Source organism: Acanthamoeba castellanii (assembly GCF_000313135.1).
Source record: "Acanthamoeba castellanii str. Neff unplaced genomic scaffold scf7180000084645, whole genome shotgun sequence".
Lineage (NCBI taxonomy): Eukaryota > Discosea > Longamoebia > Acanthamoebidae > Acanthamoeba > Acanthamoeba castellanii.
In genome coordinates, this window is record NW_004457313.1 from 1,211,071 (window position 1) to 1,232,694 (window position 21,624).

Consider the following 21,624-nt stretch of genomic DNA (forward strand, 5'->3'; position numbering starts at 1 on the left):
CCAGGTGATGAAGGCAACAGGCAGTTCACGGCGACCATGAAGGCAGAGCGCCCATTGGCTGTTGCTTCACGCATTCACGGTCAACTCAGCCGCCAAGACACGGACTACTCCTTGCACCCAAAATATGTGCTGTTTGGTAGGTTTCTCCAGTGGTGGAGTGCGGGCCCTCGGGTCCTGTACAACGAGGAATAATGCGTTCACTCTTGATATGCTCCTACCATGTCCATGGTGGACTGCGCGCGGGCTAGGGACGAGCACAGATAGAGCCGGCTCAGCCTCTCAGCAAGACGTGTAACCGCAAGGTCCCCAGACAGTCAGGCAGCCAGACAGGCGTTGAGCTGGGAAACATCCTTATGGCAACCGGTGCCACGGCCAATCAGGTACGCGCGCTGTTAGACTCTGTGATTTCGGTGGCCCGGCGGTTCTAAATAGAGCTTAATGTGTGGCTACCTGCTTCGCTTCTCAAGGTAGCAAGCGCAGTTCATAAATGGCAGACCAATGGGCGTCTGGTTGGAAAGGTCACACTTGCTTCACCTCGACCTGGTACCCCAGGTTCGCGCTTCGCCTTGTCGTCTCTATGCCGCGGTGGTCTCCTCCTCAGATCCACCAGAGGGCATAAAAGCCCTCTCTTCGCTTCTCTTCTTTGTCATTCCCTCCACCGACAGCAAGCCACCCACCTTTTCTCGCCCCCCAGAACCCTCTCTTCTCTCGACGGAGGAGGGCTTGTACAACACCACATCTTGCTCTCGACGGAGGAGGGCTTGTACAACACCTCATCTCGCTGTCCCACAGCACCACCACACAGCATCATCATGCGGTGCGGATCAGCCACCACGGTCACTCTTTCCTGGGTCCTGCCCTTCGTCCTGCTCCTCCTGGGTACATGCTCGTCCTTTAGGGCCCTCACGTTTTCATCGCCTTCGTTTCTACACCTTTGTAACATTTTTTTTTGCTGAATTTGGTCTTGTGCTACCATGCAATACGTATGTTGTACACTCACTTCTATTGCACACTCACTTCTCGTTCTGGGTCTCCCTAGGCACAACTGCAAGCGCCAGCGGCGCTGTGACCCTGTACGGCGTAGGTGAGTACTCTCTGGTGGGCGCCCTGTCCAGCGTGGCCTCCAGCTACTCGGTCCGTACCACAACACTCGCCTCGCTCATTTTCACCATTCGTCGCCCCTTTGCATCTTCTTGTCTCACGTTTCGTCTACTGCGACTATGACAGTACCACAGGGATACGGTGAGCGTGGCATATGTGGGGACGCCGAACGTCTCCACTGTCCTGTTGGCCTTCACTGCTCGCTACAGCCAGTACGGCGCCCTCGACAGCCAAATTGATGAGGACATGCTCGCAGCGGACACGCTGCAGCTGCCCATCTTCGGCTCGGGCATCGTCTTCAACTACAACCTGGGACCCTCCACACCCACACAACCCCTGGTAACCTGCCCCCCCCCCTTATCCCCTTCTTTTGATGTTGAGAAGCTTCGGCTCATCCCCTAAACTGCAGGTGTTCGACGCCGAAACTATGGGGCGGATCTGGAGCGGCGACATCACCAAGTGGAACGACTCGGCGATCGCCAGCCTCAACGAGGATATCGACACGCCGCTTCCCGGCGATGACATTATTCTGTGCTGGGGCTCCACCACGGAAGAGTCCATCACGCAGACCTTCAAGCGCGGTCTGCGGGCCATGAGCCCCGAATTCGACGCGGCCCTGACCGCGGCCAACGATGACCTGGGCTCTCTCCCACCTATTCTCGCCGGCAGGGGCATCGCCATCGCCACCAACAGCTCCGGAAGGATCAACTGCACTCAGGTACGTATTGGCAGACCCACGGCGAGCGCGCGCGCGCACACACACACACACACACGGTACACCCTCACGACATATTAACACCTGACCATTATCATGTCCACTTCTCTTTGACAGGCCACAGAGTACAGTCTCACCTACTCGGACTGGGCCTCGGCTCTGAAGTACCCCAACAACGCCCGTATGCGCAATAAGGCCGGCAAGGACGTGGCAATCAGCGTCACCTCCCTCCAAGCGGCTATGAAGGACTTTCAAGTCCTGCTTCAAGATGGTACAGGTGAGCCAACTAAAAAAACATGCGCGTACAGCACCTTGACAACTGAGCTAACGAACTATGTTCTTTTCTGTGTTTTTTAGGCGACTTGCTGATCCCGCTGTTCGACGGCGAGGGTGACTCCTCGTACCCGTTCGCCTACATGTCGACTGTACTCATCGTCAAGGAGGGCAATCAGAGCGACTGCACAATCCCGCAAGAGATGACGCAGTACTTGAGCTGGATCTACACCAACCAGCACGTCTCGGATCACATGTCGACCCAGGGCTGGGCGCCGCTCACGGTGGCCTACAGGAAGATGATCATCGACGTACTTGGCATCGTCACGTGCGACGACGAAGAGGTCCTCACCACGGCCTATCTCATCGGCGAGGGCACGTCGCGCCCCGCGCTCTCCGACCTAGCCGGTCAGTATCCCTCGAGCACCGTCACCCAGAAGTACTTCACGAGCGATATGGCCACCGCCATCGTCGACATGAAGCAAGGTACACACACACCACACACACACCACACCACACACACACACACACACAAAAGCACAAAGCACAAGCATGGGTTGTCTATTCACCTCGCTCCACCCGGCCAGGCGCAATCGACTATGCCGATGTGACGACCGGCGTCACCGGCGCACAGTTGGTGGGAGCTGAAGAAGCCAACATGGACATTGTGCCCGTCCTCGGCTATGCTGTCTTCCCGTGCTACAATGTACGTGATCGCCCCTTCTCTCCACTGATCACAAAATCTCCACGAAACCTTGGCGTGCTGACGAACCATCATGATTCAGATACCTGCGCTTCGATTCCATCCGCTGTCGCTCAACCTGACGCTGGAGATCTGGGCCGGCATCTACCTCAATCAAATCACGACCTGGAACCACCCGAGCATTGTGGCTATCAATCCGGCCTTTGCGTCCATCCTCTCAGCCCTCCCCATCAACATCACCGTGATGCTGGGCACCGATCCCTCGCCCCTCACGCGCATGGTGACCACCGTTCTGAGCGACGCCAGCCCGGACTTCAACTCCACCGTCGGTGTTGTCGAGACGCCGGACACCTACACGGTAGCGGGCGTGGTCAACCGGACCGAAGCCGTCGCCGGCGCTGAGTCCGCGCTGGCCGCGAAGATGAACGGCATAATCAACACCTTCGCGGCGCTCTCCAGCGGCCAGCTCGCCACGGCCAAGAGCGTACGCATGGCCGCGCTGTACAATCCCACCACCGGCAACTACGTCGTGCCGTCGACCGCTTCCATCCAGTCGGCCATGCGCGACCACGACAACGAGTCCCTCATTCACCTCTTCCTCGGCGCTCGCAATTGTACATTTTCCCCCTTCACTTGCAGCTTACTGTAAGCGCCGTACTAAACAAAGCTCTCTACATTACCACATCCAGCGCCGGGCGCAGACAGCTACCCGCTGGTGATGTACGACATCCTGCTCATCTCCAAGAACTCCTCGGACTGCTCGAAGGCTGCGGCACTATCGGACTGGATCTACTGGACCCAGAGCGACAGCGCGGCGAGGAAGGTGGCCGAGCGGAACGGCGTGGTGCTCACCAGCGACGTCACCGTGTGGAAGCGGATGATGCTCAAGGCCGTCACGGGCATGACCTGCAACGGCCTCAAGGTGAGCTCCATCGCCGGCTGCGTGGCGGACAGCACACTCTGCTCCGACCGTGGGCGCTGCATCTCCAACGCCTGCGAGTGCGACGCGGGATGGACTGGCACCTACTGCGAGACCAGCATCAACACGTCGAGCTCGGGCAGCGACTCGACCGTGCTCGCGGCCATTCTCGGCTCGGTCCTGCCGGCCGTGTTGCTGGTGGTCATCCTCCTCGCCGTGCTCGTGCTGGTGCTCGTGATGCTGGCCCGCCGCAAGCGAAGCAAGGACGCGTGGGAGATCGACACCAACGAGCTCGAGATGGCCGAGACCCTCGGCGCGGGCGGCTACGGCGAGGTGTTCCGGGCCAAGTGGCGCGGCACCGAGGTGGCGGTCAAGATGATGTCCGCCCGGGACAGCCTCCTTACCAAGGACATGCAGCGCAACTTCGCCGAAGAGGTGCGAGTGATGACGGCGCTGAGGCACCCCAACGTGGTGCTGTTCATGGCCGCCTGCACCAAGCCGCCGAACATGTGCATCGTCATGGAGTTCATGGGCCTCGGCTCGCTCTACGAGGTACTGACCTTTACTTGTGTCCAAGAAGAGATTGATTTGCTCATCACCATTTTTTTGGTCGTTGTGTGCGCGCAGCTGCTGCACAACGAGCTCATCCCGGAGCTGCCGATCGCGCTGAAGGTGAAGATGGCGTACCAGGCGGCCAAGGGCATGCACTTCCTGCACTCGTCGGGCATCGTGCACCGCGACCTCAAGTCGCTCAACCTGCTGCTCGACAACAAGTGGAACGTCAAGGTCTCCGACTTTGGTCTCACCAAGTTCAAGGAGGAGTCCAAGAACTCGGGCCTGGGCCAAAACGCCCTCCAGGGCTCGATCCACTGGACCGCGCCCGAGGTGCTCAACGAGAACCCCGACATCGATCTCATCCTCGCCGACGTGTACTCGTTTGGCATCGTGCTGTGGGAGCTGCTCACCCGCGAGCAGCCCTTCGCCGGCATGAGCCCCGCGGCCGTGGCCGTGGCCGTCATCCGCGACAACCTGCGCCCAACGCTGCCCGAGATCGACGCGGTCGAGACCACGCCCGAGTACGTCGAGCTGCTCACCAGCTGCTGGCACGCCGACCCCACGATCCGTCCGACGTTCCTCGAGATCATGACCCGCCTCAGCGCCATGATCGGCGACTCGAGCAGCACCATGTACTCCAAGACCACCTCGTCGTCGTCGTCATCGAGCGGGCCGCAAGTGGCCGTGGCCAGGCCCGGCATGGACGCCTCGTGGACTCTGCCGTCGTCCGTGACCGCCACTTCATCGTCATCGGGCAGCGGCAACAGCCGGTCGAAGGACTACTCGGGCAAGCTGGGCGCGGCGGTGGCCGCCGGCGGCGTGCGGGCGCCCGAGGGCGAGGTGACAATCGTGTTCACCGACATCACGCGCGCCGCCTCGCTCTGGGAGTTCGACGCGGCGGCCATGAAGGACGCCACCATGATGCACAACGACGCCCTCCGTGCGCTCCTCAAGCAGCACAGTGGCTACGAGGTGGTGTTCATCCGTGACCGCAACAGCGGCGAGGGCTCGTTCTGCCTCGCGTTCCAGAGCACCGAGGACGCGCTGATCTGGTGCATGGAGGCCCAGCAGACCCTGAACAAGCTCGAGTGGCCCGAGGCCCTGCTCGAGCACCCGGGCGCGGCCGAGGAGTGGGGCGACACCGACGACCGTGTGCTGTTCCGCGGCCTGCGCGTGCGCATGGGCGTCCATGTGGGCATTCCCAAGGTGGTGCGCGACCCGATGACCCGCCGTGTCGAGTACATCGGCGCGGTGGTCAACACCGCCGCGCGCATCACGGCCATCACGCACGGCGGCCAGATCCTCGTGTCGCACCACGCCGCCCTGCGTGTGCAGCACTCCGAGCTCGTCCGGGAGAAGAATCGCCTCGCATGCCTGGGCAAGTTCGAGATGCTCGACAGCGAGCCCGAGGGGGCCAAGCTCTACGAGCTCAAGGCGCGCGGACTCGAGGGCCGTTTCTTCGGCGGCGTGTCTAAGGACAACGAGCTCGTGCCGGAGGCGCTCAGGCGCAACGCCCGGAAGCAGCAGCACGCGATGGACCGCTCGCCGAGCCAGCGCGAGCTCGACGCGTCGTTCGCGTCGTCGGCGGGCAGCAACGACAGCGACGAGGCCCAGACGGCCGTGGGAGAGGGCATGATGTTCAAGGAGGACAACTTCCTCACGTCGGCCAACCTGTGCCGCTGGGTGCTCGACTTCAACGAGATCGCGCTGGGCAAGCAGATCGGCTCGGGCTCGTACGGCATGGTCTACCGCGGCAAGTGGAAGGGCGTCGAGGTGGCGGTGAAGCGGTTCATCAAGCAGAAGCTGGACGAGCGGCGCATGCTCGAGTTCCGCGCCGAGATGGCCTTCCTGTCGGAGCTGCACCACCCCAACATCGTGCTCTTCATCGGCGCCTGCGTCAAGCGGCCCAACCTGTGCATCGTGACCGAGTTCGTCAAGCAGGGCTCGCTCAAGGAGATTCTCATCACCAACAGCATCAAGCTCACCTGGTCGCAGAAGCTAGGCCTGCTGCGATCGGCCGCACTCGGGATCAACTACCTGCACTCACTGCACCCGGTGATCGTGCACCGCGACCTGAAGCCGTCGAACTTGCTCGTCGACGAGAACTGGAACGTGAAGGTGGCCGACTTCGGGTTTGCGCGCATCAAGGAGGAGAACGTGACCATGACCCGCTGCGGCACGCCCTGCTGGACCGCGCCCGAGGTCATCCGCGGCGAGAAGTACTCGGAGAAGGCCGACGTGTTCTCGTTCGGGGTGATCATGTGGGAGGTGCTGACGCGGAAGCAGCCATACGCCGGGCGCAACTTCATGGGCGTGTCGCTCGACGTGCTCGAGGGCCGTCGGCCGCAGATCCCGCCCGACACGCCACAGGACTTCAAGAAGATGATCAAGCGCTGCTGGCACGGCACGGCCGACAAGCGGCCGGCCATGGAGGAGGTCATCGGCTTCCTCGACTCCATCCTCGCCGGCGACGCCTCCGCCGCTGACAAGGTCTAAGTCGAGGCCTCCAATGTATCTCATGTATACGACCTAAAAATATTAATATGTAGTATGTAATACGTAAGAAATATCTTTTTTTAAACGAAGAGAAAGTGGAGAATGGTGAACGCGACCAATGTTGAGATGCAACCAGGCATTTTTTTAGTGCGGAAATATTTTTGATTGGCCAGCAGAATTAATCCGAAAAAGAGGCGATGAAGGTGCGGAAAGGGCACGAAAAGGGAGAGTGGACAGCCAGAGGGACCGTGGCAAGCGTCACAACACCACAGCACCACAGCAACCAACAACACTGCCAACAACAACCACCCAACACAGAAATCTATAGGTAAGGCGAAAGAGAAGAATGCGTAGTGCCGAGCAGCGAGGGAAGGTGTGTTTCGATCAAAGCACAGAGGAGAAGGGAGAGCTGTTGGACTTTGTCATTGTGGGCGCGGGGCCACACGCGCTGGCCTTTGCCTGCCGCCTGCTCGAGTCCAAGCCGGACTCACTCTACGACGAGAAAGATCTCACCACCCGCCACAAGTACCACCCCGGTATAGTCCCCGCCCCTACTTACCACACCCTCGTGGCCACGTAGACCACAAAACGACTCTACATTCGCCAACATAATGGCAGAGACCCGAAAAAGAAGACCAATCGCAGTCATGGAATGAACGCGACATGTGTGCGTGCAGTGCTATCTTCGAAGAAGAAGACGAAAAAGGTGTCGGCGGAGACGCCGGAGGAGAAGCCGATGTCGTTCGTGGCGGTCGACGAGAGCGGAGGCTGGATGCGCAAGTGGGACGACCTGATGCACAACCTCGACGTGCACCACCTGCGCTCTCCTCTCAATGCCCACCCAGGTAAGTTCAAGTTAGGCCAACTTTCTTCAGAAGGAAGGGATGATTGACTGCGTGTGCGTGCGTGTGCGGCGTGTGCGATGTACTGTGTGCGCCTCAGATCCATTCGACGTGACTTCGTTGAATGCGTTTGCCCACGAACAGGGCCGAAGCGCAGAGCTGCAGTGCTTGGGAATCTCGCCACGGTCTTCGGGCAGAGAGGAGTACTCTAATCCACCCCATTCTTCCGCGGCCTTTCGTGTCCAACCACCCAAGGCTCACCTCTTGACCCACTTCCGCTCCACCGCACAACAGCAAAAAGAAGGTGAGGGATCACGCAGCCTACATCTTCACCAACAACGACCGCATCATGCTCAAGGTGCCTTCAGTGCCACTGGTACGAGTCACTTTCTTCAGGTTGGGTAGGTTGCATTGTGCGGTCTGACCGTCCTCCTCGTTTGCAGTTCAAGTCCTTCTGTCAATCGCTGATCACGCGCTACGACCTCGATTCGCACCTGGTCCAGGCCCGAGGTACGTACAACAAGACGATGCCGAGTTAAGTACACGTGACCTTAACTGATCGTGGAGCGCTAATCAAACGAAGTGATTCGAGTGGAGCCCTGCTTCGATGCGCCGGAATCCACCGAAACTCGACCAACGACCAAGCCTTCGTCGTTCAAGGTAGCACACGCGCTCACACACGAGAACCACCACCGGACACTCAGCACAGTGCCTATGGGGTGTGCAGGTCCACTTGTCCACTGGCCAAGTGCTGCGGGGCAAGCGCGTGGTGTTGGCCACGGGCCAGACTCGGCCCCGCATCCCCTCGTGGGTGCCGGAACAGCAGACCACCCAACGGAAGGGCAACACCATCATCCACTCGGACTGGATGCGGGTCAACGACCCTGCCTTTCGGAGGAGCATCAAGAACAAGGTGGGCCTGGCCTCTCGCCAGCCTCTGATCCCAACTCAACCCCAACACTGACGAACGTGTGCGTTCGTGCGTGGTGCGTGCGGACAGCGTGTGTTGGTCGTGGGGGGTGGGATAACAGGTTACCACCTCTCGCGATCGGCCATCACCGCCGGCGCGTCAAAGATCACGATGGTAACGAGGAAGCACATCAAGGTGCAGCACTTCGACGTATCGCTGACGTGGGCCGGTCGGTACAAGAAAGTGCACTACAGCAAATTCTTCGGCCTGAGCGACCCTCTCGGTACTCCATCTCTTCCCGCCTGTACTGCGAACTCTACCCACCCTAACACACTTGTGTGTTGTGTGTGCTGCGTGTGCGTGCCTTTGTCGTGTGTCGTCTTTGTAGAGCGATTTCAGGTGCTGCAGGAAGCGCGCGGTGATGGCGGCGGTACCGTTCCGCCGCACATGTACAACTACCTGAAGGAGATGCACGGGTGGAAGAGCGACGGCAGGTTCAAGCTCATGGAGGAGACCCAGGTCGAGCACATCGAGTGGATTCCCGCCAATCAGGTACTGTCCGCCTAATCTGCATCGCATGCTGCGCAGGCAGCGCACTGACTGACGTGGGGCCTTGAAAGGAGTGCGCGTCGGCAGAGGTCGAGGGGGCTCGACAGTCGCGAGACGAGGGCGACTACTGGTGCGTGAAGCTGTCCACCGGGCAAGTGCTCCACGTAGACTACATCTGGCTCGCCACCGGGCGGGCGCTCGACGCCGAGAAGGAACCGCTCCTGGGCGACCTCCTGCGCAGCCGGCCAATTCCCCTGGTGCACGGCCTGCCCGTCCTGCACACCAGTACGCCCCCTCTATCACGACAGTTTAGTTCCCTTGCTCACCACCGCACACGCACATGCACCACCGCACACGCACCACCGCACACACGCACACTCGACAGGCTTGCGCTGGTGCGATGATTGGGAGGTGTATGTGTTGGGCGCGTATGCGGCGCTTCAACTGGGACCGGACGCCATCAACCTGGCTGGAGCTCGTGTGGGCAGCTTGCGGGTCTTTGATGCCGTGAGCTCAAACGATGTCGTGGTGCGCCACAACGACGACAACGGAGGTGCGCTCCGACTCATGTCCTTCTCGTGGTTGTGAGTGAATGGCAATCAGAGGACGACGCTGACTGTTTGCTTTTGATCGAAACACACAGTGCCTGCGGCAGGCGCCACAAAGAAGTCGGAGTCGTGGGTGTGCCGCGAGGAAGACCTCAACCCGTTCTCGCTGTTGACCGACCACTGCGCCGAATAATCGAAAGGACACACACATTCAAGAAGTGTGGGGGTGGGCTGTGGGAAGGGGTGGCTGGTCAGTGCGTACCTCGATCCTCTATTCATAGATCGTAGAGCACACATTCTTCTGGTCCACAGGAAAGGGAAAATGATGATGCAAGAGGCAAAAAGGATACGGCACGGTGGATTCCCGGGTGGTCGCCCACCCCAGTACTAACACCGCCTGGCGCAGCTTAACTTCGCTGTTCGGATGGGAAGCGGTGCTTTCTGCGCAGTATGGCCGTATCCATCAGCTCCACCATCATAACAGCAGATCACCGCCACGCTCGCCGTTTGTGGGCCGGGCCGAGCGCGGGGCGCTGACGAAGAGCATCGGCGAGGCCACCATTACGGCGGATATCCACATCGTGGGTCCACGTGTGCCTGCATGCTACACGAAACGAAGAGAGAGGGAGAGAGAGAAGAGCGGTGACGGTGGCATTCACGGTTGAAGCTCGCCGGTGTTTAGTGCGCACTGGCTCCCTCCTCTACAAAGGTGCTGCACCTGCTCAGACCACCCGAGGATCTGGGCCAGCAGCAGTTGTTCACTCGGCCGAGGTCCGCAGCCTCTTCTCGACCGCCTCGAGAGCCCTCCGCCGCCTGACTTCGTTCGACACGTCGGCAGCGTCGGATTCGATCAGCGTCTCGGCTGGCGCTTCGGCCTCGACTGGGGCCTCAACTGCGGCAGAAGAAGATGAAGAAGACGATGAAGCAGCTGCGGCAGGCGCGGATGGCCCGGTCAGCTTCTCCAGGTACTTCCTGTGGAGGGAACGAACGAACAGAGAAGGTCGGTCACAGATCATGAGAGGCTTGAATGGGCGAGAAAGCACCTCCTGGCCTCTTCGACCATCTGCTGCTTGCGAAGCTGCAGGAGCTGCTGTCGCTCCTCGGCGCTCTTGGGAAAGCCCTTGGCGGCGACACCACCCGCAGGCACTGTTGCCACGCGCGCGACCGAGGGCGAACCGCCAGCTCTGCTGCCTTTGGTTGCTGGCGCGCTGCCCGCTGAAGTCGTTCCGCCAACCGTCACTGCCGGCACATTTGCCACCTCTGCACGACCCACAAGGAGAGCCACAAATCAGATGGGTAAGGCATGCATCATCAAAAGCAGAATTGCCAGAGAAAGGAGCTGCCACCTCCAGCGAAGAGGACATTCTTGAGCCACCGGGCGATGCGCTCTGAGTTCTTGAAGGCGATGTAGAGCACAATCAGCAGCACGAGCACCACGTACATGTTGTGTTCTTTTATTTCTATTATTGGGTTTTTTTATTTCATTTTATATTTCGTTTGTGATGCCCACTTTTTGTCGAGCACGGCTGGACCGTTGAGGCAACAGAACGTTGGTCGTTAGCTCGTCGAACTCCATTTTGTTCAAATCAATCCCGCCTTTGATTGATAGAGAGAATTGGATTAGCACAAGTGTTCCTTTGTCGTGATTGGGAAAATGCCGAAGGATGGAAAGAAAGAGAGGAAGTCCAAGAGCAGCGGCGGCAAGAAAGAGAAGAAGGTGAAGGTCAGTGTCTTGTACGAAGTTACCATCAAAGGTACCGCCCAGGTGGCAGTGACTCATGAAATATCTTATAGCGGGACCTCACCCCCCCCCCCAAAACAACTCAAGGAATTGATAAATTGGCACGCGACGACAATGGCAACAAAATGTACATCCAATACAAGCGAGGCAAGAAGTCTTCCAACCACGGAAAGACGAAGGAGGTGCGCGTTTCTTTCATTTGATTCATCACGAGATTGTGGCCGTTGTTTTATTTTTATTTTTATTTTTATTTTTATTTTTATTTTATTTCGCATTGTTGGCCTCAATGCAACCAACCACACAACAGGCAGTTATCCAGTACAACTTTGTGCAGTGGGATGAAAAGATCAACATCAAGAGCACCCTCCTCCAGACTCCCTCGACGGGCAAGTTCGATCCCAAGACTATCGACTTTCACGTCATCCAGGTCTGCATGCACACTCTCAAAGAGGGCCTCTGGGCTTGATCATAGCTAACCATTCTCTTTAACACACACACACACACGCACACACACACACCACACACACACCCACACCACACACAAATTCCTCGCACAATAGCTGGCCGCGCCCAAGTTCAGCAAGAAGAATGAGGTGGCAGTGATGACGATGAACCTGGCCGACTACGCCCAGCCGTCGGCGTCCTCGCCCTCCGCCGAGCCATCGGCCGGCCCCAAGGCCTGGAACGTGATCCAGTCGGTGCAGTTCCCCGTCCAGAGCGACAGCCGAAAAGGCAGCGACAAGAACGCCATGGGCCTCGAGAGCATCCCTCAATTCGTACCTTTGCCTCACATTCTGTTCTTTTTCTTTTTCTTTTTCTTTAACGAACTAACCCATCATAAATGCAGGAAATTATGGTCAAGTCGCGTTGGCTCAAATATAACGGCAAGTTGCTGATTCAGTACGTGGAGAGCTCTGATGCACGCAGTCGTTGATGGACGCGCGATTACCTGACACTCACACGCACGCGCGCTCCTGACAGGACCAACAAAGACAAGGAATCGGGCAAGCCCACCGTACGCGTGGGCGATGAGGAGTTCGATCTGCAGACGGACAAGGAGGGATCGGACGACGATGACGGTGACACCACGTTGGGCGGAGGCAGCGACGACGAAAGCGAAGTCGAGAGCGAATTCGAAGACGACGACTTTTCCGAGAACGAGAGAAAGGGTTCAGGTCAGCATCGATGCGATCCCACTCACACGCCCTGAGCTCAGTCGTGTGTCGCTTCACGTGAATGTACTGACGTCACTTATGGCCTCCACGCACAGGCATCGCGGGATTCAAGGCCAGCACAGATTCCAAGTCGGGCAAGACGAGCAGCCGAGGGAGCGACGCGTCATCGTCATCGTCGGCGGACAAGAGCGACAGTAAGCGAATCAAAGCCCTACAGGAGGAGGTCCAAAAGCTCAAGCAACAGCTGCGCCAGTACGTCGCCTCGTCTCCCTCGTGCACGCACAGGTCGCACAGACAATATTAACTCGGGGGGGGGGTGACTGTCAGAGTGAACGAGACCTCGCAAATTCGACTCGAGAACATTTCGGCGCAACGCAGAGAGATCGAGGACCTGCGGGAGCAGGTGGAAGGCGGCAAGCCGGCCTCTCCGAAGCTGGGTGGTGCAAGCGACAGCCAAGTGAACGACCTCATTAAGACCGTCGGCCTTTACTTCAAGGTAAGCACCACCATCGTTGCCGTTCGTTGTACGGCCGTAATTAATCAATTGGCGAGCGCAGAAGGACAAGGACGACTCGGAGCGTACTTGCCATTGGTTGGGTTTCACTGCAACCCTGACAACGCTGTTCACGGGCATGGCCCGCAGCGACGAGGGCGTTCCTTCCTCGCTCCAGAGCAAGCTGCCCGACCTGCAGGGCGTCGGCATCGATCTCGAAAAGCAGGGTACTCCCTTACCTTTTCTTTTTGTATTTGTAATGAAGAGCGTTCACTGACCGTAGCTATGTATCTGTGTGAAGCCCCCAGCGCCGACGTGCTTCGCAGTGTGTCGCCCCCAGCACGAACGGCATTCATTCTGGAGATGATGCTGCGCGAAATCTACATCGGGTTGCTGAACTCTTTTTACCACGTACCCGATCCTCGTCCCCTTGGATTGTTTGTCTGTTGCGCTGTGCGCCAGCTTTTTTAAGCGTTTTCCCTGCAGGACCTGGATGATGTGCTGCTGCCCGTCATTTTCGAGGACCAGAGCATTGAGAAGTTGTACGTCATCATCGCTCCACTCGCGTCTGAGAAACTGAGTCATGAGTTACTCAATCTGATCAATTGGGACGACGTGCAGAGAAATGCTGAGCAAGAAGAAGGGATCGTCTTCGCGCCAGCCGTTCACGTGGAAGCTCTCGGCGATCGCCACCCAGATGGCGGCCAACCGCCTTCCCATGGTGATCCAGCTCCAGTTCTTCACGCAGGTGTTCTACTACGTCGGCAGCCAGCTGTGGAACACGCTGCTGGAGCGACCAGAGCTCTGCACCTGCAATTTTGGCTTCCACCTCAAATACGCCGTCTCCGAACTGCGCTCTTGGTACATATCGCGCCTCACCCCTCGCGGCCTGCTCACCATTTGCGGCTGACACTACTTACGTGCAACAGGATCAACACGCAGAATCTGCACGATGAGAACTTCCATCCCTCGCAGCAGCTCAATCGTATACTGGTAAGTCGCACACACACGCACACGCACGCACGGCATACACTGTGTGCACGCCGCACATACGACCATGAGTTATGAGTTGGGTGGAGGCTGACACGATCCGTTTTGTTCCTATCAGGATGCGGCGGGCGTGCTCGTGGTAAGCAAGAGCTTCTTCGACGACGCCAAGATCCCGCAGGATTTGCAGCAGACCTTCCCCGCCCTCTCCCTCCACGAAATCAAGTTCCTTCTCGAACACTTCATCCCTGACAAGTGCGTTCCTTCGCCTTTGCCTTTGCCTCTTGGTATTCCGCTTTCGCTCTTTGGCTTACCGCCTCTTCGCTTTCGTTCTTTCATATGTGTCGGCCGCAGGAGTGCACAGGAGAAGGGCATCCCGACGTCGGTCAAGCGCAAGCTGGACGCCGCTGCGCAGAAGGAGGAGGGAAGCTCTTCCTCGCTCGAACTGGACCCGTTCGCCAGCGTGCCTTCACCGTTCTCTTCATCATCGTCGTCTTCGTCGTCATCCAGCGGCAAGAACAAACCCAAGGGGCGAAGGTGAGCGTGGAAGGAAGTGGGACGGCAAGGGAATGCTTGAATGTAAGTGAAAAAGAAAATCAAGATGATGTGAAACTCGTCCCTCACGCCCTCACCTTTCGGTGAACACAAGAAGGAGAGAGCAGCGGCAGGCAAGAACAAAAGAAGAAGTTGAAGATGGGAGGCGGAGAGAGCAAGCACCGTCGGCCGCTACAGCGACAGGAGGAGCCACAGAAGGAGAGATATGACTTCAAATCGATAAAGGACAAATTTGAGACGATCGAGGAGGTGCAGGAGGCCTTGCGCAAGGCTGGCCTGGAGTCCTCAAATCTCATCATTGGCATTGACTACACGATTTCCAACATCAGCGGGCAAGACCACCTTCAACGGGCAAAGCCTTCAGTCCATCTCTCCCCATCATCTCAATCCCTACCAGTACGCCATCAAGATCTTGGGCGAAACCCTCAGCGTACGCTGCTTGTTGCCGCCACCGCCTGGTGTCACAGGTCTTGACGGCCCAAATCTCATCTTCCTCATTGTGAACCAGGCGTTCGATGACGACGGGTTGATCCCCGTGTTCGGCTTCGGTGACAAGCAGACGCAGGACAAGACTGTCTTCCCTTTCTTCCCCGGTGCGCCACCTCTTACCATCGACATCGGGAAACACGCGTGCTGATGAAGGTGGTGGTCGCCGTGGCTCTCTTAGACCGAGTATGCAATGGTTTGCCCGAGGTTCTGCGCCGCTATGAAGAGATCACGCCCCGTGTCCAGTTGGCCGGACCCACCTCCTTCGCTCCTCTCATCAGGTCTGGCACTACCTGCGCTGGCTCGTTTTGAGTTGCGAGGGTGCTCAAGGGCTCACAAGACCGTTGCGCGCTCGACAGGGAGGCCATCAACATCGTGAAGCGCGAGAGGGCGTACCACATTCTCATCATCATCGCCGACGGACAGGGTACTGTTGCAACCTCTCTCGGACCATTAGCTCCTTCTTCTTCTTCTCGATGAGCTCATCGTCCATCGTGCCACAACAGTGACGCCCGACAGCGAATACTGCCAAGCCGAGACCGAGACCAAGAACGCCATCGTCGAGGTAAGTCGCCTCTCCATATGTGATGCCAGCCAAGGCCTGAGCTGATCAGAAGACGAATCAAACGAACACGCAGGCCTCCCACTATCCTCTGTCGATCATCTTGGTCGGCGTGGGCGACGGACCCTGGGATTCCGCTGAAGAGGTCCGTTCCCTCTCGCCCGCTCTTCACCGCACGTTGTCCTCACACGCCACCTCACCACCGCCCTCGTCGTTGTTGGGTGTGTGATGGGCGGGTGGCCGGCAGCAGTTTGATGACGGTCTGCCGACCCGACAGTTCGACAACTTCCAGTTCGTCAACTTCCACAAGGAGGTCTCCTATGGCGGCGAGGAGTTCGGCCCGGCCTACTTCGCCGTGGCCGCCCTCCAGGAGGTGCCCGAGCAGTACGAAGCCATCCGCAAGCTCGAGCTGCTCTGATCTCCGAGTGATCCACATGGAACGAAGGCGAGGCCAACTTTTCGAGATATATATGTGTGCAAAGCACCGCCTGTGGCGTGGAGGACGGTGGTGAAAGAGAGTATGTACAGTGCAGCGTCCACACACACAGCCCTCAAGAATCTCGATCCTGACTTTTGGAATTGGCAATATCAAAGGCCTCGCGCCACAACCAATCAAAACGTTGCCCTTTCCCCGACAACATTGCCGAAGAATTGGACGTCCAGTTCTGTTCAAAAGGCGAACCAGTAAGGATGACCATGCAGGCCGTAGAACAGTATGTTTTGGAGTTGATCCACCTCTACCTGATCCTCTTCTCCTTCGCTGTACACAAACACTGTTAGACATTCTCACTCATGTTTGTATATTTCTCCTTGCTACACATGAACTTATAGTGACCACCACTTCAACGTGTTGATCGTGGGCGACGCCGGGACCGGCAAATCAAGCATCTTCTATAGATTCGTTGTACGTTTCAAGCTTCTGTCTCTTTTTGTGCCTCTTTACCTCCACGAAGAGAGGCACAGTACATACTCACTGACCTTCGTGGCTGTGTGCTGTGCTGCACAGGAAAACTCATTTTTCAGCGCTTACCTCACCACCCTCGTCGTCAACCACGTACGCTTTCCATGTGTCCTGCGAATAAGGATCTCGTAACCCTTCGCCACACAGGACCAGAAGACCATCGATCTCAATGGAAAGAAGATACAGCTCGGCCTTTATGATCTCTGTATGTACCACTTTCCACCTTCGTTCAACTAACGAGCTCGTTATTTTGTAACTAATTATTTTCTCTACATGTTTCATTTTCACACAACATTCATTGTTGCAGCTCCTCGGGAAGAACATTCGGGAGTCGCGTCGGCTGTTTCGGGCTCTCCGGTAGACTTGAACTCCTACACGTCGGACCGCTACAAAGAGGCCCATGGCATCATCGTCGTGTACGACGTGACCGATCAGGCATCGTTCGACCACATTCCGAGCTTCTTGGACGAGATGGCCAGGCACGAAACGACCACCGGCCTGGGCAAACCATCCATCCTTCTCGTCGGCTGCAAGACCGACCTCTCCCCGAGGGTTGTTACCACTGAGGCTGCAGAGGTACACCGACATGAACAGACCTTGCTTTGCATTCAAAGAGCAGGTTTCAGCCTTATTTGATGCTGATCGCCTCTATCCTCCCTCTCTTCGCTGTCAACATGTTGGAGGTGAAGAAGACGAGAAGCTGAGAAGCTAAAGAGACGTGAAGATGTCTGAAAGGAAAAAAGGTAATGTATTGAGGAGATCTGAAACGGTACAAGTGTGAAGTCAGAGGAAATAAGAGGGAATAAAGAAAAGAAAGGTAAACATAAAGAAAGATAGAGAAAAAGAGAGAGAGAGAGACGAAGAGTATCCAACACAACAGGGGCTAGCTCAACAGAACGGTCTTGAGGTGATCGAGACCTCCACCAAGGATGGCACCAACGTTGAAGCAGCTTTCAACAAGCTCGCTGCTGACATCCTGCAGAAAGTAGGAGCCCAATAGCGCGCAGCAGGCTGAAGACCTGTGGAGGAGAAGGGTGCTCCACAAAGCACAAACGTGGCCTTTTACCATTCTGGTTTCTCTGCACATTCGGCCTCGTTGTCGCTGAGATGGGCGCGTTTGACTTCCTTGGGTTGAAGTTGAAGGGCAGCACGTGACGGGTGACTGTTTTGGCGGTGGTGACATCGGGCTGAGGTGCCGACCCGACAGTCGACAACTTGCACAACTTTTCGAGGTCGTGCAAAAGCACCGCCTGTGGCGTGGAGGATGATGGCGAAAGAGAGTATGTACAGTGTCGCGTCCACACACACACAGCCCTCAAGAATCTCGATCCTGCACCCAACCTCTGTCGGTTTGTCTGTCTTTCTTTGCGTGGAAGTCACGGTTTACCTGACCTCTTCACACGCCCAGCTCCTGTGTTGTGTGTTGTGTGTGGATTGAGTTACTTGGGTGGCCCCACCACCAGCAGCAGCGCCGCCTGAGGCTGGGCGAGAGGCGGAAGGGAGCAGGGCGTACGGGGACCGGGACGATCTCGATCTCGAGGAGGTTCGCGTTCTCAGAGTCGTATCTGTCGTACACGAACCGGAAGTGAAGACCGCGCTTACCGTACTTGTCGTTCAGCTGCTTGCACGCCGACGTCACCGCTCGCGCCACCTGAGCACAGACGCACATGTGCGCGTCAGCATGCCAAAAAAACGCAGCACTAGAGAGGGGGCGTGCTTACGTTCTGGGCAGTACGGCGGCTGCTGGTCCTCTTGATGAGGAAGATCATGAAGCCGATAAAGATGGGCATGGGGAAGAAGTCGATGATGCTGGCGTTGTGGTGCTTGAAGGCCTTGGCGCCGTGCCACAGCGACAGCAGCACCCACACCAAGATCAGAGCCAACGTAGCGTAGATCCAGCCCTTCTTCACCTGGCCGCCCACCTGCTCCCTTATATCCTACGCACATTGGTAAATGAGTTCACAAGATTAATCGTTCATCGATTGGGCGAACAAGCAGAGAAGAAGGTGATAGAGCACACCTGATTGAGGTGAGAGAGGAAGTCCAAGAATTCGTCCTTTGATAGGCGTCCCTCAAGTAGTGGATGATAATCGTTCGGATTGAAGGTCTGGGCGTCCGTTGCGAAGTAGATGTCGATCAAGCCGAGCTTGTTGAGGGGGAGTGACACAGTCTCCCCCTTCTCCGCCTGCGCCAGCTCGCTCTCATCGTCCCCGTCGAGGTAGACCCCAGCCGGCATTACGATTCCGCCTGCTCCATGGCTGGCTGCCTTATTGTGGACCACAACGCGCTCGCCCTGAGTTTCGTTCACCGAGAGGGGCAAGGAGGACTCCATCTGCCCTGCAATGATGGAGAGCTTGAAGAGATCTTCGTGGCCAGACAAGACAGAAAGAAATGTGTGGAAAATGAAATATTACAATTTTTAAATATTTTTGATGTGGTGCGGACGAGGGCGCCCCTGTGGCGCGCTGCTTGTGGTGGCGGTGCTGGCACTGTTCTCGGCTGCAGTTGAAGGCGTGGCAGGAGGTGCGGCGTACAGAGTGAGGCATCCATCATCAAGTACGATTTTGTGGAGCGACGACGCCCACCTGCAAGTGCGTTCGTGTACGACCCCCCCCCCCGCCTCCTCTTTGCTTCCTCTACTTACACCCTGCCACACCGCCTCTTGATCAGCGCTCACTGACGGGTCTGCCAATGTTGGTGCACAGTTGGGTCTCGAGTGGAGGTGCAGCCTTCCCACTCCTCGCTCTACGCGCTGCAGCGGGGACGCCTTGAATGGACGACGAGCCCTCTCACCTCCGCGGTACAGTACAACCGACCAACCAACCACGTTACCCAGACCCCGCAGCACGTCACGGTCACCATCTGATTTCTCACCCACCACAACTCGTACTCGTTGATGATTGCATTCGTGCCTGCCGGCTGCAGTCGTTCGACCTTGAGCAAGTGAGACTCGTCATGTCTTCCTCTACTGCGTCGACCCTCTGTCATGGACCCATGCCGGCTCTGATCTCTGCTCTCGACGTTGAAGACGCGAAGCACGAGGAGTGTCCCTTCGTGCTGCCGGGTCTCCATCTCGAGGCCACCTACGCGACCGAGGCAAGCGCTCCGGCGGGTGGTGTGGCCGAGGACGAAAGCACGGCGCGCAGGAGACGCGGAGACGCTCTGTGCGCGCTCCTGGCGCAGGTAGGGCTCGATCTGGGCCAGTGCGCGACCGTCGTGGGCGGCGGTGGGGACCACGACCTGCTCCACATGGGCCGCCTGCCTTCGAACTTCTCGCTCTCGACCATGGCCTACAGTCTGCCGGCCGAGGTCCTCCAGAGCTTCGAACACGACGGCTCCTCTCGACGGTCATCGCCCGAGCGCACGGATCGCTACTTCTTCTACGCTCCCGACTTCCCCCTGGACAGGGCACACGCGATCGCTGCACGGCTGCAAGAGGCCTTTGATGAGGGCGCGGGCGAAAGCAACCACCAGGACGACGACACCCGACGCTGGAGCCTGACGGCGCTGGAGGTCCGGTTAACGCCCAACAGGATTGAAGGCCCACCAGCACTCTCCGTCGTTGCAACTCAGTTCAGGCAGACTCCCGCCACGGTACTCCTCTTCCCCTAGCTTGGCCGACTCTCGATGTCGAACCGCTCACCCAAGCCGGGGCTTTTCCGGACTGCGGGTAGGGTGAGGCGACCAGGCTGTCGGTGTCCGACAGTCGGCCGGAGGAGATCTCGTTTGTCACCGGGCCGGGACAAATCACGACCCTCTCCAACTATCGCAGCTCCTCCGCCGACCGACCCTCGCTACCGGCGGCCGATTCCCAGGTCAAGGTCAGCGAGCAGCCGCGCAACTTCACGCGCTCTCTGCCTATCCACCGCCGCAGCGCCACCAGCGAGGAGGGCATACAGCTCCAGTCCCTTCGGCGGTCGCTCGACAAGAAGGGATTCCACCGAGAGATTCGTACCGACATCACCCTATCTGCCCGCGGTCGGGAGACTTCCGAGCTGCGGTGGTGCCAAGTCGCCCTGATGGAGATGTTACCCGAGTCGGTGTTTGTCGACAAGTACCAGGTGGACGAGCTGCACCGATTTGGGTAGGCGTAGTCCCCCCCCCGGGGCGAACCCTGCCTTCAGTCCACTCACCGGTCGATGACTGTGCAGTGGTCCGCAAGTGCTGATCTTCGACGAGTTCGACTTGGAGAAGCCGTCGTCCGATCACGGCGCGCGCCAAGGTGTGGTCATAGTGCAGACCACGACCACCAATCCCACCAAGTACGCTTCTTCTCTGCCACTTGGCCCTGTCGACACCTTAGTTATTCATTCACCCGCCCCCTCCTCCTCTAACATCTCTAGGGTTGGTGACCGACTTGAGGCCCGCCTGTCCGTCGTGCTGCCCATCCACTTGCGCTATCAGGACCCGTCGCTCGACGCCACCCACCGCAAATTCAGCATACCGCCACCGCTGGTCTACGTGCGCTGCGGCGCGGGAACTGTGCCAACGCCGCCATCGCATCCATCATCGTGGACTCGAGCCGTACGCGATAGCGACGAAACGAGGGGCGCTGACGCATCGGCAGCGGTGCTGGAAGTGTGGGTGCCCGTGGGCGAGAAGCAGAAGCAGGGCCTGGTGACGATCGTGACCCTGCTGGCGACCACCCTCGGCTCCGCCATTGTCCTTCTCTTCCTGTGGTCGCACCGCCGTGCCGGCAAAGCCAAGCGAGAGTGAGGCCCGACAGCCCCACGCTACACTTTCAAGAAGCAGAGGGAGAGAGAGAGGGAGACAGAGATTGTACAGCCGGACCAACACAACAGGTAATGCACAAACACTTTACACCATCCACATGCTTTTGCAGGGTACCCAGGGCGGGATAAATTCGCGTGTATGATGAAGGTACCACACCACGGCGATCTCCGCTCAACCAACGTCACGCACTCGTTCACTCACGACCTCACCTCCCAGTCTGCGTCAGGTCCCAGGCACCAGAGCTGATTTCCACAGCATTTCTTTGGTTCGTTGGCTGGTAATCGGTCTTCCGTGGAACGGCCAATCACAAAAATTGCCT

At 58.0% G+C, this 21,624-nt stretch overlaps 10 protein-coding genes across 10 annotated transcripts; 8 read left to right on the top strand and 2 right to left on the bottom strand.

Annotated features, from left to right (window-relative positions):
- Window positions 1-812: 812 nt before the first annotated feature.
- ACA1_097300 (serine/threonine kinase) lies at window positions 813-6,762 on the top strand (the record flags this gene model as incomplete). The annotated part of the gene is made up of 11 exons (XM_004335011.1): window positions 813-879; window positions 1,040-1,134; window positions 1,228-1,440; window positions 1,511-1,819; window positions 1,934-2,087; window positions 2,174-2,575; window positions 2,677-2,795; window positions 2,875-3,406; window positions 3,432-3,446; window positions 3,494-4,263; window positions 4,339-6,762. The coding sequence occupies 11 exons, from the start codon at window positions 813-815 to the stop codon at window positions 6,760-6,762; spliced, it is 5,100 nt and encodes a 1,699-aa protein (XP_004335059.1).
- A 346-nt stretch (window positions 6,763-7,108) lies between these two features.
- On the top strand, window positions 7,109-7,342 carry ACA1_097310 (uncharacterized protein; the record flags this gene model as incomplete). The annotated part of the gene is made up of 1 exon (XM_004335012.1): window positions 7,109-7,342. The coding sequence occupies one exon, from the start codon at window positions 7,109-7,111 to the stop codon at window positions 7,340-7,342; it is 234 nt and encodes a 77-aa protein (XP_004335060.1).
- Window positions 7,343-7,498: 156 nt separating this feature from the next.
- On the top strand, window positions 7,499-8,568 carry ACA1_097320 (FADdependent oxidoreductase; the record flags this gene model as incomplete). Its single annotated transcript, XM_004335013.1, has 6 exons — window positions 7,499-7,607; window positions 7,705-7,807; window positions 7,899-7,980; window positions 8,048-8,114; window positions 8,188-8,264; window positions 8,332-8,568. The coding sequence occupies 6 exons, from the start codon at window positions 7,499-7,501 to the stop codon at window positions 8,566-8,568; spliced, it is 675 nt and encodes a 224-aa protein (XP_004335061.1).
- Window positions 8,569-8,685: 117 nt separating this feature from the next.
- ACA1_097330 (FADdependent oxidoreductase) lies at window positions 8,686-9,804 on the top strand (the record flags this gene model as incomplete). The annotated part of the gene is made up of 5 exons (XM_004335014.1): window positions 8,686-8,797; window positions 8,903-9,066; window positions 9,135-9,348; window positions 9,449-9,616; window positions 9,707-9,804. 5 exons carry the CDS (start codon window positions 8,686-8,688, stop codon window positions 9,802-9,804), a joined length of 756 nt encoding a protein of 251 aa, XP_004335062.1.
- A 565-nt stretch (window positions 9,805-10,369) lies between these two features.
- Window positions 10,370-11,054, bottom strand: ACA1_097340 (uncharacterized protein; the record flags this gene model as incomplete). Its single annotated transcript, XM_004335015.1, has 3 exons — window positions 10,370-10,583; window positions 10,655-10,871; window positions 10,958-11,054. The coding sequence occupies 3 exons, from the start codon at window positions 11,052-11,054 to the stop codon at window positions 10,370-10,372; spliced, it is 528 nt and encodes a 175-aa protein (XP_004335063.1).
- A 211-nt stretch (window positions 11,055-11,265) lies between these two features.
- ACA1_097350 (DIL domain containing protein) lies at window positions 11,266-14,548 on the top strand (the record flags this gene model as incomplete). Its single annotated transcript, XM_004335016.1, has 15 exons — window positions 11,266-11,365; window positions 11,440-11,534; window positions 11,660-11,779; window positions 11,913-12,128; window positions 12,200-12,252; window positions 12,334-12,527; window positions 12,623-12,779; window positions 12,855-13,023; window positions 13,085-13,247; window positions 13,361-13,431; window positions 13,507-13,562; window positions 13,642-13,881; window positions 13,950-14,013; window positions 14,129-14,262; window positions 14,362-14,548. 15 exons carry the CDS (start codon window positions 11,266-11,268, stop codon window positions 14,546-14,548), a joined length of 2,019 nt encoding a protein of 672 aa, XP_004335064.1.
- A 152-nt stretch (window positions 14,549-14,700) lies between these two features.
- ACA1_097360 (RINGfinger protein) lies at window positions 14,701-16,028 on the top strand (the record flags this gene model as incomplete). The annotated part of the gene is made up of 8 exons (XM_004335017.1): window positions 14,701-14,811; window positions 14,927-14,992; window positions 15,071-15,155; window positions 15,330-15,369; window positions 15,408-15,475; window positions 15,555-15,613; window positions 15,663-15,755; window positions 15,858-16,028. The coding sequence occupies 8 exons, from the start codon at window positions 14,701-14,703 to the stop codon at window positions 16,026-16,028; spliced, it is 693 nt and encodes a 230-aa protein (XP_004335065.1).
- Window positions 16,029-16,300: 272 nt separating this feature from the next.
- Window positions 16,301-17,275, top strand: ACA1_097370 (Ras subfamily protein; the record flags this gene model as incomplete). The annotated part of the gene is made up of 5 exons (XM_004335018.1): window positions 16,301-16,372; window positions 16,617-16,664; window positions 16,719-16,776; window positions 16,879-17,147; window positions 17,198-17,275. The coding sequence occupies 5 exons, from the start codon at window positions 16,301-16,303 to the stop codon at window positions 17,273-17,275; spliced, it is 525 nt and encodes a 174-aa protein (XP_004335066.1).
- A 735-nt stretch (window positions 17,276-18,010) lies between these two features.
- Window positions 18,011-18,903, bottom strand: ACA1_097380 (uncharacterized protein; the record flags this gene model as incomplete). The annotated part of the gene is made up of 4 exons (XM_004335019.1): window positions 18,011-18,052; window positions 18,085-18,222; window positions 18,293-18,508; window positions 18,592-18,903. The coding sequence occupies 4 exons, from the start codon at window positions 18,901-18,903 to the stop codon at window positions 18,011-18,013; spliced, it is 708 nt and encodes a 235-aa protein (XP_004335067.1).
- Window positions 18,904-19,003: 100 nt separating this feature from the next.
- On the top strand, window positions 19,004-21,287 carry ACA1_097390 (phosphatidylinositol glycan; the record flags this gene model as incomplete). Its single annotated transcript, XM_004335020.1, is given in 8 exon segments — window positions 19,004-19,162; window positions 19,300-19,371; window positions 19,497-19,686; window positions 19,698-19,735; window positions 19,755-20,165; window positions 20,246-20,655; window positions 20,723-20,833; window positions 20,915-21,287. The coding sequence occupies 8 exon segments, from the start codon at window positions 19,004-19,006 to the stop codon at window positions 21,285-21,287; spliced, it is 1,764 nt and encodes a 587-aa protein (XP_004335068.1).
- Between the last annotated feature and the right edge of the window lie 337 nt (window positions 21,288-21,624).